The following is a 17105-nucleotide window of genomic DNA, read 5'->3' as shown; positions in this document are numbered from 1 at the left end:
AATAATTATAACACCACACACACATATATATATATATATATATATATATATACACACATACATACACATATATATATATATATATATATATACACACATACATACATATATATATATATATATATATATATATATATGTGTGTGTGTGCTCTTGTTTTTGTGACATAACAGAACACAACTCTGTAAAATGACATGGGTATGACGCAGGTATTACAAGGAGAAGGTGACTTATGAGGACATAACTCATGTCTGCATTTTTCAAAACGCTTATTAATCATACATAATGAGTTTTTTTTTTTTTGAGAAAGTAACAATGCACAAAGTCTCCTGTGAGGGATAGGGTTAGGGTTGGTGAAGGGCCATAGAATATACAGTTTCTACAGTATAAAAAAACATTACGCATTATGTGTGTGTGTGTGTGTGTGAGTGTGTATGTGTCCGTGTCATCCAAAATAGCAATGTATAATGTAATATATTACATCCAAATAATATATTTTTTAGAAGTAGCATTTAACTTTGTGACAAAATAACGTGCCAGAGCATCTTTAATAAAAGCAAAAATAAATAATGTCCTCAATATTTGGTTTTTGGTTCTAAATATTTGGTTAAAATGTTAAAAGGCTGCCATAAAATTCGCCCACAGATGAGCTCATGGTTTTTGCGGAGGTGTCCATCCTGTTTCATCATCTGCCTCATGCTCAGAGTTCGAAATACTTCTACCCACCCATGATCATCACTCCTTAATTTTAACATTTGCCTATAGTAATATTGTGATATTATCTAACATTAGATGACTCATATGTGGAAGTAAGGTGCTGTGAATCTTTTGCTTTATATTAGGGAGGTTTCACAGACATCTATGGCCAATACTTTAAATACAAGACAAATAGCATCCCTTCTCTGTATATAAAAAAAAAAAATAAAACAAAAAAAACAACATGTATGTGCATTTAAACGGAAATAGTAATGCAGACTTCTAAATTCATTGTCCCTCTTGGCTTTGAACAGAAGTTATTTATAGAGAGTTGGCATATATGTGAGGTCTGACAGCATTCCAGAATTAATGATTGTAGTCTGAGCTGGCATGTTTAACCTCATATTAATAAAACCCTACAGCAGACATTTAAAAATAAATGCTCTTTCTCCAGAGTGCTTCCTCAGCTCAGCCTGAGCTTGAGCCCTCGTCCACCAGCTTTGATGTAAAGGCAGTCAGAATGTAAATGATTCTTTCATGTCAGCAATCAACATATGAACATTATAAATGCAGCTGATTCAACACACAAGACTGCAAGTTAGATTTATCAGCTTTGGCTTGCCATCTTGGTCAGTGTTGGTGGTAAGGAGTTCCAAAGTACGGATTACGTAACTATATTACTTTCTTGGGTAACGAAGTAAAGTAAGGCATAACACTAATAATGATGGACAGCTAAACAAAACCCAGAAAGGTTCCCAAAGTCCTTAGGTCAGTGTACATAGTCAAGCTCCACCTGTATTAGCAGCACTTACAAAAACAACTACATTCTAGGAGGGCAAAACTAACCTCATTTATAACAACAGACCCAAGTCCTTCATTTTCAAAGCTTTACCCCACAAATCTGTGGTCTTTATCCATCTGGGAGGTTGCCAAGACTCTACAAATATAAGAGTCAGGTCAATACATTTGCCCATTGTTGCCCTCATTTATTCTACTAGACTTGACATAAGCAAACACTCCTCTCTTACTGCTTAGCAACTATTGACTGCCACACAATAAAGTCCCTCTTCTATTGGTCCACGACATCCTCAAATTCACAACATGACCAATTGTGTGTCCTACATTTGTACTAAATGTGCTGGACTAGGAAGAAGAAGAAGAAAAAAAAACTTTAGCAGTGTAACCATCATAAAATACTATTTAAATTTACTTGTCAAAACATGATCATTGGTTATGAATAAACTCGAAGAACAACAACGACGACGACGACCAATGGAGGAAGACAAGATGAAGAAAAACAAGAACAAAAGACAAGATTTGTACCTCTTTACCTTAAGAATCAACATTAAATATTTTGTTTTAATAAAGTACAAATACCCAACTATATGGCTTCTCTTCAGATTTGCTCAAAATTACCCTTTTCCCCCACTGAATACCACCAACAGAGAAAAAAAGGATGACACTGATGGGAAAGTTTAGTTTACCCCAATTGAGCAACCTCGCTTGGATAGATTGAGCAAACATCGTCTTTGTGTGCCCATCTCCTGGCCTGTGATGTGGCCTGACAGGAAGAGCATTATGGGAAGGAGTGGTAATGCATCTCCTGTTTACCCTGTTCTTCTTGGCCTGGGCTTCAATTAGCTTGGCAATGGAGAAAGTGTAATTAACACTACTCTAATGAAACCCATAGCGTGCCAAATGTGAGAACTGAAGACGTTCATCTCTTTTAAAACAAGCAGCCGGAAGTCTTGAGGTTTAAGGAATTACTTAAGGATATAAGACATTTTAAGTGCTTGTCAAATTTGTTTTAACAACCAAGAGAGTGGAGTGGAAAAGCGTGAACTTTTCATTTATCATAGAATTCCTCATCTGGCTTAACTGAAATTACATTTGTTTCCCTATAACTGCAAATGTACCTCAATCAAATGGCAAATGCTTTTATTTGCTCTAAAAGAAACACTTAATCTAAAGTGGAGTACACAAGGTTCATAAGAAGCAACAGTTTAATTGGAAACCTGCCTTATAAAGCCACTCATTGCTGTAGTACATCAATAAAACTGAAGAACTGAGTAAAACAAAAGACATTATTCCATAATGCTCCAGTGAGACTTGGACCTCATAATGATCCAGTGAGGTCCAAGAAAGTCTAATGATTTGTGTGTTAATTATAACAGTAAATTCTAAATTAAACTCAATTCCCTTTCAAAAATGAAAATGGCAACTGAATGCCCGACAGTGACTGTTTATGATGTAATGGCTTAAAGGCTCAAAGTACTGGTTTGAATCAAAAAGTTATTTTACAAGCCTGCTTTGAATCACATAAAAAATGAGAACTGGATTTTTTGCACATTTGCAGTAGAAACTTTTCTGTATAACTATATAAATTAATCAATTATAAATAAATACATTTTATTTAAACCTATGTATGAAGTCAAGTCTAGCAGATAAAATATGAAGCTGTAAGCAATCTATGGCATTTCAATATTAAGATTATATTATTCAGAGCACCAAACAATCAAATAAAAAAGAAAAACAAATGGTCCCACCCATGCACAAAACAAGACAATAGGGCGGCCGAGAGAAGTCTATGCTATGTATAGACGGCTGAATGTACATTATCCCAATTATTACACGGCTACTTGCCACATAAGTAAAATTAGACAAAATATTGATTTTTGAGTTGAAATATTTGAACGCAAACTTCAGTGAACACCGCAGCTGCGAGTAAGCGGCAAGTTGAAAGTGACCCATACTCAGAATTAGTGCTCTGCTTTTAACCCATCTGAAGTGCACACACACAGCAGTGAAAAAAAGCTTCCACCAAAGCTTCCACCAAGAAAAAAAAGTTTCTAGGAAGAGTCCTGGGCCAACTTCATTTACCCGGATGAGCCTGTGTTATCAGCTTTTACCGGTTGTTATCGAGGGATAACAGACCTCAGATTGTCGCAACTGACCAAACAGAATCAAGTATTCCACAGAGCCATGTAATAAAAAGACATAAATTACAGCCCAGTCATGTTTCCCCTTAAACCAGTCATTATGATTTGTGTCCATGTTAAGTACAAGGATAGTCTGGCCCACCACCACCTTCTTTCTTCATACAAGCGGTGCGGCTCCCATAAAACATCTGGATATCCACCAGTTGGGCTGACATTCAGCCCTTGGCCTCCTTTCAGGAGGCTAATCATGAGCTCAGCATTGAGGGATCCTGCTGCACCTTGTGAATACATGAATCACATGAAACATTTGATCCATGTGTACTTTGACTCGGTCATGCAGCTCCCAGGACACTTTCTTCAAAAAGACCTCCCCCAATCACATTCACTTAGTTACGTCCCACAACCTTGGAACTAGGTGGCCCTAGAGTCTCAGATGACCTCCTGAACACTAAGGAAGTTGACTGGAGCAAACCCATTATGCTTACTACGCTTCACGCTTGAATAAATCAAAGGAAAAAAAAGAAAAAACTGAACACCAAGGAGGGAATCAGTTAGGACAGATGTTTTTGACATTCAGTCTGATTTCATTAGGGGAAATGAAGAGACAGGAAAACCTCAGCACGCCCAAAGTACAGCCTTTTTTATTATTCGCTTGGACAGTTTGCTTTATGAGAACAGCAAGCAACACACATAAACCCTATTGTCTTGAGGACTCAGAAACTAAAAAAGCACAATAAATGAGTCAGTCTGATACTGAAGCTTGAAGACGGCCTTTAAACATGGTTTCCACATTGCTCACAAGAAGCTGAGGTCATGTCTTTCTAGCCAATATCCACTAACCTGCCCTTTGCAGCCTTCAAACTCTGCAGGTGCTGGCCAGCTGAAAGCTCTTTTCCACCAGGAAGCTGTAAAAGTCAACTACACCCCTGTTGTGTACTGTGCTGTTATGGTTTTTGTGAGTGGAACCACTTGTGGTTAGTAAACAAGCCTATTCATGGAGTTTGTGTTCAGCAACCTCATGTGCGTCAAGACATGGGGCCATTCCATGATCACGTCTGGAGTTACAACTCAACTATCAACTGTCGGATAGGGATACTCAGGTAACTCAACCTGATCTTACGAGAAAGGGTGTTTTCAAGTAGTTGCAATTCCATACCAATTTGTAAAATGTGAGGCTTATGAAATATACTGTGTGCCCTGCATGCCACTTTTATGACAAGATTAATGCCACTGAAGGTTCAGCAAAAGTAATGACACATTATCACATTATCCATAATTTCTGGCAACTACACAGAAGTGCATAGTATTAGCTTAAAGCTTAAAATAATCTTTTAAATGTCAATTAAACTAACTAACAAACTAAATAGTTACATATATACACATTTATATAAATAGTTATAAATAACTACAATGAATGTGATCTATAATTAGATGGATCATATAGCATTGTATTTTAAGGTATAATATATACATAGAACTTAAACTCTGAACTGCAATATATATACACTAAACAATTAGAAATATATACAGTACAGACCAAAAGTTTGGACACACCTTCTCATTCAAAGAGTTTTCTTTATTTTCATGACTATGAAAATTGTAGAGTCACACTGAAGGCATCAAGGGCTATTTGACCAAGAAGGAGAGTGATGGGGTGCTGCGCCAGATGACCTGGCCTCCACAGTCACCGGACCTGAACCCAATCGAGATGGTTTAGGGGTGAGCTGGACCGCAGACTGAAGGCAAAAGGGCCAACAAGTGCTAAGCATCTCTCAGGGGACTCCTTCAAGACTGTTGGAAGACCATTTCAGGTGACTACCTCTTGAAGCTCATCAAGAGAATGCCAAGAGTGTGCAAAGCAGTAATCAAAGCAAAAGGTGGCTACTTTGAAGAACCTAGAATATGACATATTTTCAGTTGTTTCACACTTTTTTGTTATGTATATAATTCCATATATAATTCCACATGTGTAAATTCATAGTTTTGATGCCTTCAGTGTGAATCTACAATTTTCATAGTCATGAAAATAAAGAAAACTCTTTGAATGAGAAGGTGTGTTCAAACTTTTGGTCTGTACTGTATGCATGTATGCATATTTATATATAAACCGATACATGTCATATTTTTAATTAAAGTAAATATTTCAGCTTTTTATAGGATCAAGCTAGAAGACAATAATGGGTTTTATTAAAAACATTAATATAATAAAATAAGTAACTAAAAATACAAATGGAAGAGTGGAGCTTGGATATGCTGCTAAATGTCTCCTTTTATATTCTACAAGTTGGTTTGGATTAGGGTGCATAATTTTTTTTTTTTTTTTGGTTGATCTATACCTTTAACAGTCACTTCTCATCTCTCAAATACGTCCTAATCGGGGTTCCAACATTAGTAATATAAAAGTCTTCACAAGTAAGTATGACTAATAACAAGAAGTCTTTCTTTGTTTCAGAAGCCAGATTCAAAAAACGTGTACTGGCGAGAGTTTGTCTACAGAAAGTACACAACCAAAGAATACAAATCCAGCTTTTGATTTATAATCATCCTTAAAAGCTGCTCATTCATCTGTGGACAGATTGACTGTGAACAATTCAATGGACTCCTTGGCGAACTGCAGCATGAAGGTGAATGAGCCGAGTAAAACATAAAGGCCTCGATCCCAAGAAACATGCATAAAACATCTAAACCCATTTCACAAAATAACAGTTTAATAAAAATCCAGATGTGCACTTTATGTTCAAGGATATCTTTATAAAAATGACCATGAAATAGAACTCAAAGGCAGATTTTCATCCATTTCTGTCAAGGCTTGCAATATAACGCCAAACTGTGGTAAAGGGAATACAACCTACAGTATGTGTTTTAAATAAAGTATGAAACGCTTCTGCCTAGAGGGCTTTTAATGTGTGTGTGCCTGAGAAATGATGATTCCCTCATCAGTCCTCAATATTTCACAGTCAATAGAAACATCACCACATTTACCAAGTGTTCTGCATTTTGGTCTAATGTATCATTTAAAGGCAATACAAATGAGGTAAGAAGAAATAACAAAACAGCTCAATGACATGGAGGACTGCACAAATGATCCATAATCTTTCTACTTGAATGCTGAATGAAGTGTTGTTGGTTCACACATGCAACCCCATGTAAAGTCACACGCTCCTGCTACACAACTGTCTGTCAGTCCTGGAACAGTGCCTCTCGAACCAAACAGTTCATGTTGGTCTACTGACCACAAACTCTCACACCTGAATCATTTATCCAGGCCTAACAACTCAGTGAGGCCATTATGTCATTGCACTTAGTTTGACCCTGGCTTTGTCTGATATTATTCATACTTATTCTGGCCAATCATGCATTGTTCAAATAAGTACATAGCTCAATCGAAAACCTCAAGTGATGATTATCGACTCCAAAACACATAATTTGGATAAGCACATTCATGGATAAACACGTTCAAGGATGAAATGATTCAGAGGCTCTGTTGAAAGCTACATATTTCTAACTGAAAAGGCCAACAACCGGACAGCAGGTTATTGTGTTAAGAGCTGCATGTCCAATAGTTTAAAGTATGCAACAAAAAAAAATTCTGCAAAAAAAAAAAAAAAAATCCTACCAACTAATATTTATATCATTCATAATATTTAATTGGGCGTTTCTTTGTCTAATAATTATACTAATATTTTTTTTTATAATAAATAACAGAATAATAAATATTCATAAATGTATACAGACAGACAAATATTGTGTTAAACAGCTACATATCTAACAGTAAAGGACTGTAAAATATTTTCACTAAAAATTTGGTTAGAAAAAAGTTATATATATATATATATATATATATATACACACACACACACACACACACACACACACACAAACAACATGTTGAGTTTTAGACAATCTAAAGTTTTACAAAATTGTAATTTTCACATGAATTTGTCCAAAAACATAACATTTATAGAAAAGAAGTCATGAAGCTGCACCCTTACCTTCACCTCTAAACTTCAGTGGAGCATGAGTAGACTGTATGAAAAACTACAAGTGAGATTTATTCACACAAATTTACCAACTAGTTCTAGTCTGCATTTAGATGCATCTATCGATATTTAATGTCAGAAGTTAATTTAAGTAGTTAGATTAAGCTACTGTTGCTCAAAGTATAGTCACTTTTGAAGATTAAACAAAATACCTTAGAGACTCACTAATATGAGAGACAAACTCATTTAGCTCAAGCTGCTCCTTTGCTCCAATATAAAGAACTCTTTGTTGTTACTGAAATATGACTCACCTTAAGTCATTTAGAGCAGGACCTCAAACAGTTGTCTAGCCAGCCATGTTTGGTCTCAGTACCTCCAGTGAAACGGTTAGCCAGAGGGCTAGTTCTCCACCGTGCTACTCCAACCAAGAGACCTTCTGTTAAAAGCTTGATAAACTTCCTCCACTTTTCCAAATAATATCCCAATTACAGTGCGAAACCTCAGAATTCGTTGAATATCTGTTCTATCTGCCTTAAGGCAGATGGATTGGAGGCCCCACCTCTGCTGAACTCAACATGAATAATGCTGCTGCTCTCAGTGGATTGTTAGCTTGAAGCTAATTAATTGAATGGCAGCCATTTTGAAAGCTCCAATATCAAAGCTATCTGGTTTGTTTGCTATGAACAAATGACATATAATTGCAGAAAGAGCTGCAAAATGATTAAATTGTTTTATTTGATGAGGTTGTGGGCAATATTATTTATGGAATAATGGTGAAGTCATGCCCACAATTTTAAATTTATATACATGTTTAAAACTATGAATCTTTCTTAATGTAAATATTTAAATGACATTGTTGGCACACCCAACAAGTAGTATGCTTCAAGTTTATTTTATTAAATATACTTAAGTAGAGTTCAACTATAATTTTAAGTATACTTTATGTAGCAAGTATATACAAATTTCAGTGTTCTAGTAGTATACTTGTAAGTGTACTGTTTCAACACTCCTTGGGACTAAATTGGCCCACTTTCTAGTATATAAAAAAATACTTTTAAGTATAGTTTAAGAATAACAGTAGCAAACTTTGAGTTTGTGAACTTATATGTATACTGATAGTATACTAATTAAATACTTTGTACACTTTGAAGTATACTCTCAGTAAACTATTAGTTTAGTAGTTTTATAATGTATACACTGTATATGCTATACTGTTTCTTTAAATGAACTTTACATCATACTTTAAGTATACTACTATGTCCCTATTTAGGCTTTAATTTGTATATATTTTGTTATATGAATATCTGAACATACAAAACATCCAAAGAACAAAGAAATCTGCTTGTAAACAAAAACATTTTATTCTAGCTTCATGCATTCTTTTTTTAAACACTTTAATGTGGGAAAGTTTCATAAAAAAATAAATAAATAACATTTTGAACAGAAAGCTGAAAAAATACTTGGATTCAGAATGATAATCAAAATGTAGATGGAGTCGATCAACACCCTAAAGCTTGACTGTAATTATTACCTCTTCATCAGTCGACATTTAATTCCATAACGTTACAGTTTTGATGCTGTTTCATGTCAGATGATCATGTTAGATTGAATGTGTTACTATCTGTTGTTTCTTTTTTACGGAGCCCCGCACATGTCATGCAAGAAAAAAATATATAAATCATGCACACGATTTACTAATTGATGTGTTTCTGTACATAAGATGTGTACTAGTGCCCTCTACTGCATAATAATGAAAACGCGGATTCTAGGAGCACAAGTATTGCTCAAATATATTTAGACGTTTTGAAAGTATAAGTCAAGTATACTTAAATGTTATTTTAAGTATATTTCTGAGGAGTACATAAAGCCCATTTCTGAGAAGTACATAAATAGTAAATTAAAATTATACTTTCCTATTTTTAAAAGAAGTATACTAATAACACACTTAAATAAACTTCTTTTTCGTAAGGGCATGTATGTTGCTCATACCAAAAAAAGGTAGATTTAACTTAACTGCAGTGTCTATGTGTCATGAAGGTATATGTGAAAAATGTTACACAGGCCTTTCATTCCCGCTAATTTGTTGACTTTAGTTCAGAGCCCTAAATTTTCAGCACATGTGTAGCTAAAGCCTGTGTCACTACCTGTTCTGTTAGTTGTTTTAGATGTTTGTCCCAAGGAAATGCCATCAGAGCAGATCCTGCCACATAATGCTTCACTCATGCTTCTCTTTGGTCTGACATTCTGGGAATAAAGAACCAAGCAATGTTTTTAATTTATTGAAAGCTCATATGAAACCTGTTCTCTAAGTCCTTTATATCTCTGAAGGGTCACAGATACAAATCAAGCATTGAAAAAAAAAGAGAGAGATAGAACTCTGAACATGAAAAAAAGACAAGCTGACGTCCTCTTTGACTATTTGCAGAAGAAAAAGGTTTTTTCTTTTCTTTTATATTTTTATTTTATTTATTAAATTTTTGTATGGGGATGGATCATAGCAAAGAATTTCAAGCAAGACTTTTTTCAGAAGGAACAGCTGGGTCTCCACAAAATATGCAATTCAAATGCAGATCCTGTATGGCATAATGATCCTAATGATCAGAAGTTCCACAGTTATGAAAGCTCCTCGGCCTCGCTTTGAAAACAGTTTAAATGCATTCACACAGACAATGGAAACAGAAGGAAAAGAAGCTGTCCTGCATACTGCTTCAAAGAATTCTGCGACCAACTATAGATTTATTTGTGCTTTATGTCATGATCATTTTGACTTAGTTCAGTCATAAATAAAAAGAGCGGAGGCCAGTCAGCTGATCACTGGTGGTGGTCTAAAATTTTCAGGACAGGAAGAGATGCGAAAAAAGCTAAACTGCATAATGCTCTTGGGTGGCCTGGAGACACTGACAGTAAATCTGTGTATAATCCAATGATATCACTATATTATATTATATTATATTATATTATATTATATTATATTATATTATATTATATTATATTATATTATATTATATTATATTATATTATATTATATTATATTATATTATATTATATTATATTATATTATATATAATTTAACTTTTATATATAACTTTTTAGACCTGGATTTATAAATGTAATGCAACACTACATGGAGCTTAAAAAATAATAATGTAAATATGGAACAGACATAGAACCACACTTCCTATAGTAAAAGTATTCAGCAAAAAAATAAATAAATAAAAAAAATCCTTTATTCATATACAAATATTTTATTGGCTTTTCAGTAAATAATAAAATAATATTCTCAAACAGTAAATCATCTAAAAGTTAATGCTAATTAATATATAAATACAATGTGTAGACAGACAGATAAAGTGTGACACAAGAAATCTCTTGTGTTTCTTGTGTGTCAAAAATGAAATATGTTCTCAAAACCCTTGTTTTTTTTCACTCGTCTGTAATGGCAAGTTCGAGTCATGTTTCCATTCAAGCAATAACCGTCTTTCTGACTCCTGTTGTGGGGATAAATCGGAATGAGATGGCAAACATAATTAAATCTTTAATTTTACACAGGAAACTGATAAAAATTCATTCATAGCTCTTTTAATGGAATTACTCATTTTGTAGCACTAGACCGAGACAAAACCCTTTGGCTAGCCACATCCTGTTTGAGAGTGGTGTGTCAAAAGGGGTTTGAGGTTTGGCAGTGGCTAAAGACCCCAGGAATCAGATGCTTGATCTGGGTGTGGCTGCTTTGACTATGTCTTATAGTCCATGAAATTTAAATCCATTGTTGACATTTAAAGTAATCTAACTAATTGACAACCTTAAACTTCATAAAATAAAATATATTTATGGAAACCTGTTTCCGGGAAGAAGAAAAAATATATATAATTGCAACTTTTTATTTCACAATTTTCTTTTTTCTAGCAATTCTTTGTTCACATCTCACAAGTCAGGCTTTTTTTTTTTTTAAAACCAATCTGAGAAACAAATTCTCTAAAAATCAGAATTGTAAGTTATGAACTCAGATTTCTGACTTTCTCTGAATTAACAACTCACTTTATTTTTTCTCTGTCCACCACAAAAAAATAAAATAAATAAATAAAAAGGCAATTACAATCTCACAATTATTAAAATCAACCATCTACAGCATAGCGTTGCCCTCACGTTTTTTTCTTTTGGCCCATGTTCAGTAAGTTTTTTTGAATGATTGCTACCAATACTAAGTCTAAAAGGTCTGTGCATGAAATAATTTAAAGCAATATGCAATTATTATTATTATTATTATTATTTATGTTATGAGTATTTTAAGTTTTTTTAAACAAAGTACATACGACTGGACAATTGTAAACTCTATAAATGAGTAACAACTTGTGCAGAGTTCATGTAAATCAGTCATGCATATTTTGCATTTATTGCAAATTCTCAAGTTTAAGATGTTTTGATTTCAACATTTAAGAAATTCAACTCGAAAGAAGCCATTCAAACTATCGCTTTTATTTTGAATTGTACAAACACCTACATTAAATGCAGTGTCTCGAAAGCATGCTCATCACCACCACCAACTTGAAACACTTGAAGCATGAACCACAAAATGAGGGCTGGCGATTTTCTCAGTAGCGTGAGCTTCGAAAACAACATTTGTCATGCTGATGGGGAAAATGAGAAGTGTAATCAACCATAAGAGGGTAAAGATTTCCAGAGATTACAGTGATTGTCAAACAAGTGTAGTTGTTTTGAAATATGTCACCATCGAGACATGTCTCAAACACAGTTGGGTCTGAGTTAAAATCCAGTGAGATTTGAAGGAGATGTGGGTCTTTCCACTGAAATGTATGGCCAGAAACTAAACAGATGGAGTCTGACGTGTAGTAGTGCAACTGCTGCTTAGTGAATTTGCTTCAGTCTATTTCAGAACTCATCGCACAGAAACACTAGAAGATGAATAGATGTGCCATATTCCATATCAACCTAACAGGATTTAATTTGCTAGATGATACATACTTGATACATACTTTTAAATTGTATAGACAAACATGAGCTATGAGGTAGTTAATCCATGCTTCTGTATATGCCTTTGCTTAATCCTAGAGTCGACATTATTTAAACTCATTTTTAAATATTCATGTTTAACAGTGGAATTCCTGATGAAAGATACATTACCCATGATTCTGCATAGGAATCACCAATCAGAGATTTGACACAAGCAAATTGCAGCAAACGAACACTGAATCCTCCCTCTTCTCTCGCTTAAATATTTGTATGTGTATTCATATTTAGCAAAAATAAAATGTTGTAACTGTTGTTTTCCAACTCCTTAATGAAGACTTTTTTTTTTTTTTTAATCCATACGGGAAAAATGAATAGGAGACAAAAATGTGAATGGTGCAATAAGAATTGTCTATTATGGCTCTCTGGAAGACTTGATTCTGATTGGCCAGTAGGGGACAAACATAAATACCTTTACAAATGCAGACAATTCCAATTTTATACAAATCTTTTTATTTGCCGATATACAAGGATACTGCATAACAGGTGTAACAGGCTACATATTTTTCTGTAAGTATAAAAAGGTAAAGTAAGTACTATAGAAATGAGTCATCTCCAGTTGTAGACACACAATGCTGTTGGGAATGAGAGAGCGTCATGCCGAGGTCAACAGGGGCAGTGCTGTGCATGTCCAACATTATACATACATTTCTAACATTCATATTCTCTGCTAAAGCCATAAAAGTCAACTTTTGTTGATTGATCAAAAATCCCTTTATCAACCATTGATTTGGCACATCATGTGATAAATTGTGTTTATTTATGCAAGGCAGCAATAAATATTTTTATGAACAGACATGCTGACAGACAAAAAAAGTTCAAGTGCAGGCTTATCTTTTTCTGATAAACACATTACATTCTAGAATTTCAAATGGTTGTAACATTTTTGTTTTTGGAGAAATACTGGCCTCTGTGGAAAAAAAGTACACAATCTTTCTTCTAGTGAAAATGTAAAAAATAAGTGTCTCTTGCTGACTCACAATATTCAAATGCCCCTTTAAATTGCATAAATGTTTGATTGGCTCTGTGTTCTCCGTACGCACCATTACAAGCCTGTAGAAACCAAAGAAAAAAACATCAGTTGCCTGGAGACAGACCTCACTTCCATATGACCACTAATAAACATAACAACCTCAGTAATTGCCATAAAAACAGCCTTTAATATTTGAACATGTCAAAGATGAGTGTAAGAATGGAAAACTGAACCGATCCATGTCATGCTGCACATTCACAGCCGTGTGTACGGATGACGTCAGAGGAATCGGCACCCAGCTTTGGGTCGTTTAGTGTAGCTCCACCACAAACCTAACTGGCTGCATGTGACTATACAGGCTTGTCTGCCCTTTTCAACTGTAAAACCTCGGCTGGGCATGAAAAGTCAAACCACAGAGGAGACACTTTCGTCATTACTGTGACTCTCAGCTGCCACATGCTCGAGCGGCACCCAGCTAAGTCAACAGAAACTAACATCAGACGGCTTCTTTCCAAAACATTGGGACCTCATGTAGTCTCAGATTGTTATAAAAGTGATCTCACACTGCATTGTGGGTGTCAGTAAATGAGGCCCGAGTCACTTTTGGTAATTTCGATGATCGTAACGTGAAGGAATGCTGAATGCTGTCACAAGATCCGTCATCATATAGACAGGCTAGTTATCATATTTTTAACTGAATGTCTGTAACTCATCTTATTTCTGAGAAGAATTAATTTTGCAAGGCTATGACCAAAGTCTGCTGTCAGCCTTTTTTCAGAGGCTAAGATTCATAAGATTCATTCACAGGCAATTAGTTTGCCGTCTGTGAGCTCGATGGACTGATGTGTTGGAATGTTTACCTGAGAACAATGATCTCTTGCTGGCATCTCTCACTCCACTTGGATTACCTAAAAAGAGCCAAAATACAGAAGAAAAGCTTGTAAATGGTTTCATGCTGAGAATTTTCAAACATATAATTCAATATAATACAAAGAGACACCTAAAAAGAAACCTAAAAGCAGCATCGGAAATCAGCAAAAAAGTTTGAGGCAGGCACGATTTTTTTATGTTTTTGAAAAAAGTATTTTATGCTTACCAAATCTGCATTTGTTTAGTAAAACTGTATTACTGTGAAATGTCATTACAAAATAAAACATCTGTTTTGTATTATATATTTTAGAATGTAATTTACTTCTATGAAGGCAAAGCTGAATTTTCAGCATCATTACTTTACATTACATTAGTGTCACAAGATCCTTCAGCATTCATTCTAATATGCTGATTTTGTGCTCAAGAAAGAGTCACGTTGCTTAATATTTTTGTGGAACCCTTAACATATCTTTGATTAATAGAGTGCTGACAAGAACAATGTGTATATGAAGGAGACATCTTTTGTAACAAAGTAAATGTCGTTACTGTCACTTTTTCACTTTAACTAAAACATATAACGTATCCTTGCTGTATTCAATTCAAATAAATAAATAAGTAAGCAAGCTTACTGACCCCAAACTTTCAAGCAGTATGGTAACGAAAATTCCAAATTAAGTTTGCAGTCCTTTTGTACGGAGCCCTGCACATGACATGTAAGAAAAAATAAATAAATTGTGCGCACGATTTACTAATTCATTCCCTTGATTTATTAATAGTGTGCACGATTTACTCATTTGTTCCCTCAATGTACTAAAACGTGCACACTATTACTATTGCGTTCCCTTGATTTGTTAAATCGTGCGCAAGATTTAGCAAATCGAGGGAACGAATTACTGTAGTAAATCATGCGCACAATTTATAAATCAAGTGAGCGAAATAGTAAATTGAGGGAATGCAATAGTCATCGTGTGCACGTTTTAGTACATTGAGGGAATGAATTAGTAAACCGTACACACGATTTAGCCTACTATTTTTTTCCTGCATGTCATGTGCGGGGCTCCGTAATTTTGCATTGATTTTGGCAGGAAATGTCAAATCTGCAACATACATTTAACCCATGTAAACATGATGTAACGCTTAAAATAGAGCCACAGTATGTTTACCATACTTGTACTAGCAGCTGAAAACATCGCCAAATATACAAAAATAATATACAAATGCTGGAGGTTGTGGATTAAGAGTCTTCCATTTCTGTGGATTTCTACATGGAGATTCTGTGTGGTCCTGCCAATCAGGTCAGTTAAAATATACAAACATTTTACTACTAACATCAAACTACTAAAATATTTCATTTGAGAAATCAAACTTCCCTAAAGATCAAAAGCCAGAGTTATCAGTTCTCATTAGGAAAGGGAGTCATTGTATTAAAGGCATGAAATTCGAAATGAATGGAGCAGTCACTGAAATGTTTTAAGGGTTAGTGGTTACCCCATTCTGGGCGTTCCTGCAATAACAGGAAATTGTTATGGAACTTGTTCTTTGACATACGCTTGATGTCTGCTCAGAAACCTGTGTCGGCATAAGCTAAACTCTAACAGACAGCGTCAACAGTCACTGTGGCAGCCAATCAGCAAATGTTCTGAATGCCAAATGGCATTTTGTCACGTCCTGCGGTTGGCAGTGCCAGGCGTTCTCACAAACAGACTGTGCATCATGTTCCTTTAAATAACTGGGTTGGCATGACAGTTCCAGCAAGCATGCTTGTTAGCACAATATACTTATTTTACGCAAGATATGTTTTTGGCAAAATGGAGCATGTCATGTGCAGTTACATTACATTTGATAGCAAAGCTCGGCTTGTTTGTGTAATATTTTGCTTGTCTAGAAATTTGTGGACCATGCGATTGTGTGGTCCAAACATATGTCAAAATCATTGGTTTACCAAATAAATGTTATACTAGGTCTATAGCAAATAGTTTTCTAAAAGTGCTTCTGAGTTTAAAAACAAACATTTGGCATTTTTTTATTATGCTCTTGAGCAATTCTTGATAATTCTCCTCATCCTGATAAAAATCACAATCATTCTTATATAATCCATGAACTTAGAGACACTCTCTCAGGGCTAGGGCTTTAATATTCTACAATATTGAGGTCATTAACAGACTAATGGCTCATGAGGGACATTGAGATTCTGGCCATGTCACATTCAAATTGTGAAAAAGGAGGCCAGCAATATTTATTAGCGATTAGGGATGGTGATTTGCACAACTAATAATCCTCTAATGACTCTAAGCATGCTTAAATCTTTCAGACTTCCACTGGAATGGAGATCTAAGCTATGTTCTTGAGACCATATCAACATAAAATGTCCGATGTTTCTCAACCTTGCTGCAGTCTTGCGTATGTGAGGACTAAAAGAGTGCCACTTGGAAGTGGTTCTCTTGACCTGACACATTTATTTCCAAGGATGAAAGCTCAGATATTGTCATTAATTGGCCTCTACAGAATTTTAGACTTGCAAGTCTGTAAATGCATCATTTGTAGCTATAAAAGATTTTTTAAACTGACAAAAATTGTAATAAGACACTTCTAAAGGTTTTTATTTATTTATTTTTTTATGT

General features: G+C 34.8%; 2 protein-coding genes across 3 annotated transcripts in view; both read right to left on the bottom strand.

The window, feature by feature from the left end:
• Nucleotides 1–8184, bottom strand: part of LOC113082035 (extracellular sulfatase Sulf-1-like) — an 84577-nt gene extending 76393 nt beyond the window's left edge. Inside the window, exon 1 of one of the 2 annotated variants that reach the window (XM_026253955.1) lies at nt 7925–8184. The gene's annotated coding sequence lies outside the window, so the exon portion shown is untranslated. The remainder of the gene's footprint in view (nt 1–7924) is intronic. The other variant, XM_026253954.1, reaches the window with a different exon arrangement.
• A 4922-nt stretch (nt 8185–13106) lies between these two features.
• LOC113082039 (uncharacterized protein C8orf34 homolog) overlaps nt 13107–17105 on the bottom strand; it is a 73966-nt gene continuing 69967 nt past the window's right edge. The window contains exons 14-15 of the mRNA XM_026253963.1: nt 14475–14522; nt 13107–13694 (exon numbers count right to left, since the gene is read on the bottom strand). Coding sequence (XP_026109748.1) covers nt 13687–13694; nt 14475–14522 — 56 coding nt within the window. The 3' untranslated portion in view covers nt 13107–13686. The remainder of the gene's footprint in view (nt 13695–14474; nt 14523–17105) is intronic.

The sequence above is a fragment of the Carassius auratus genome, unplaced genomic scaffold (genome assembly GCF_003368295.1).
Source record: "Carassius auratus strain Wakin unplaced genomic scaffold, ASM336829v1 scaf_tig00035628, whole genome shotgun sequence".
Lineage (NCBI taxonomy): Eukaryota > Metazoa > Chordata > Actinopteri > Cypriniformes > Cyprinidae > Carassius > Carassius auratus.
Note: the sequence above shows the minus strand (reverse complement) of the source record. Positions and strands in the feature narration are given on the sequence as shown.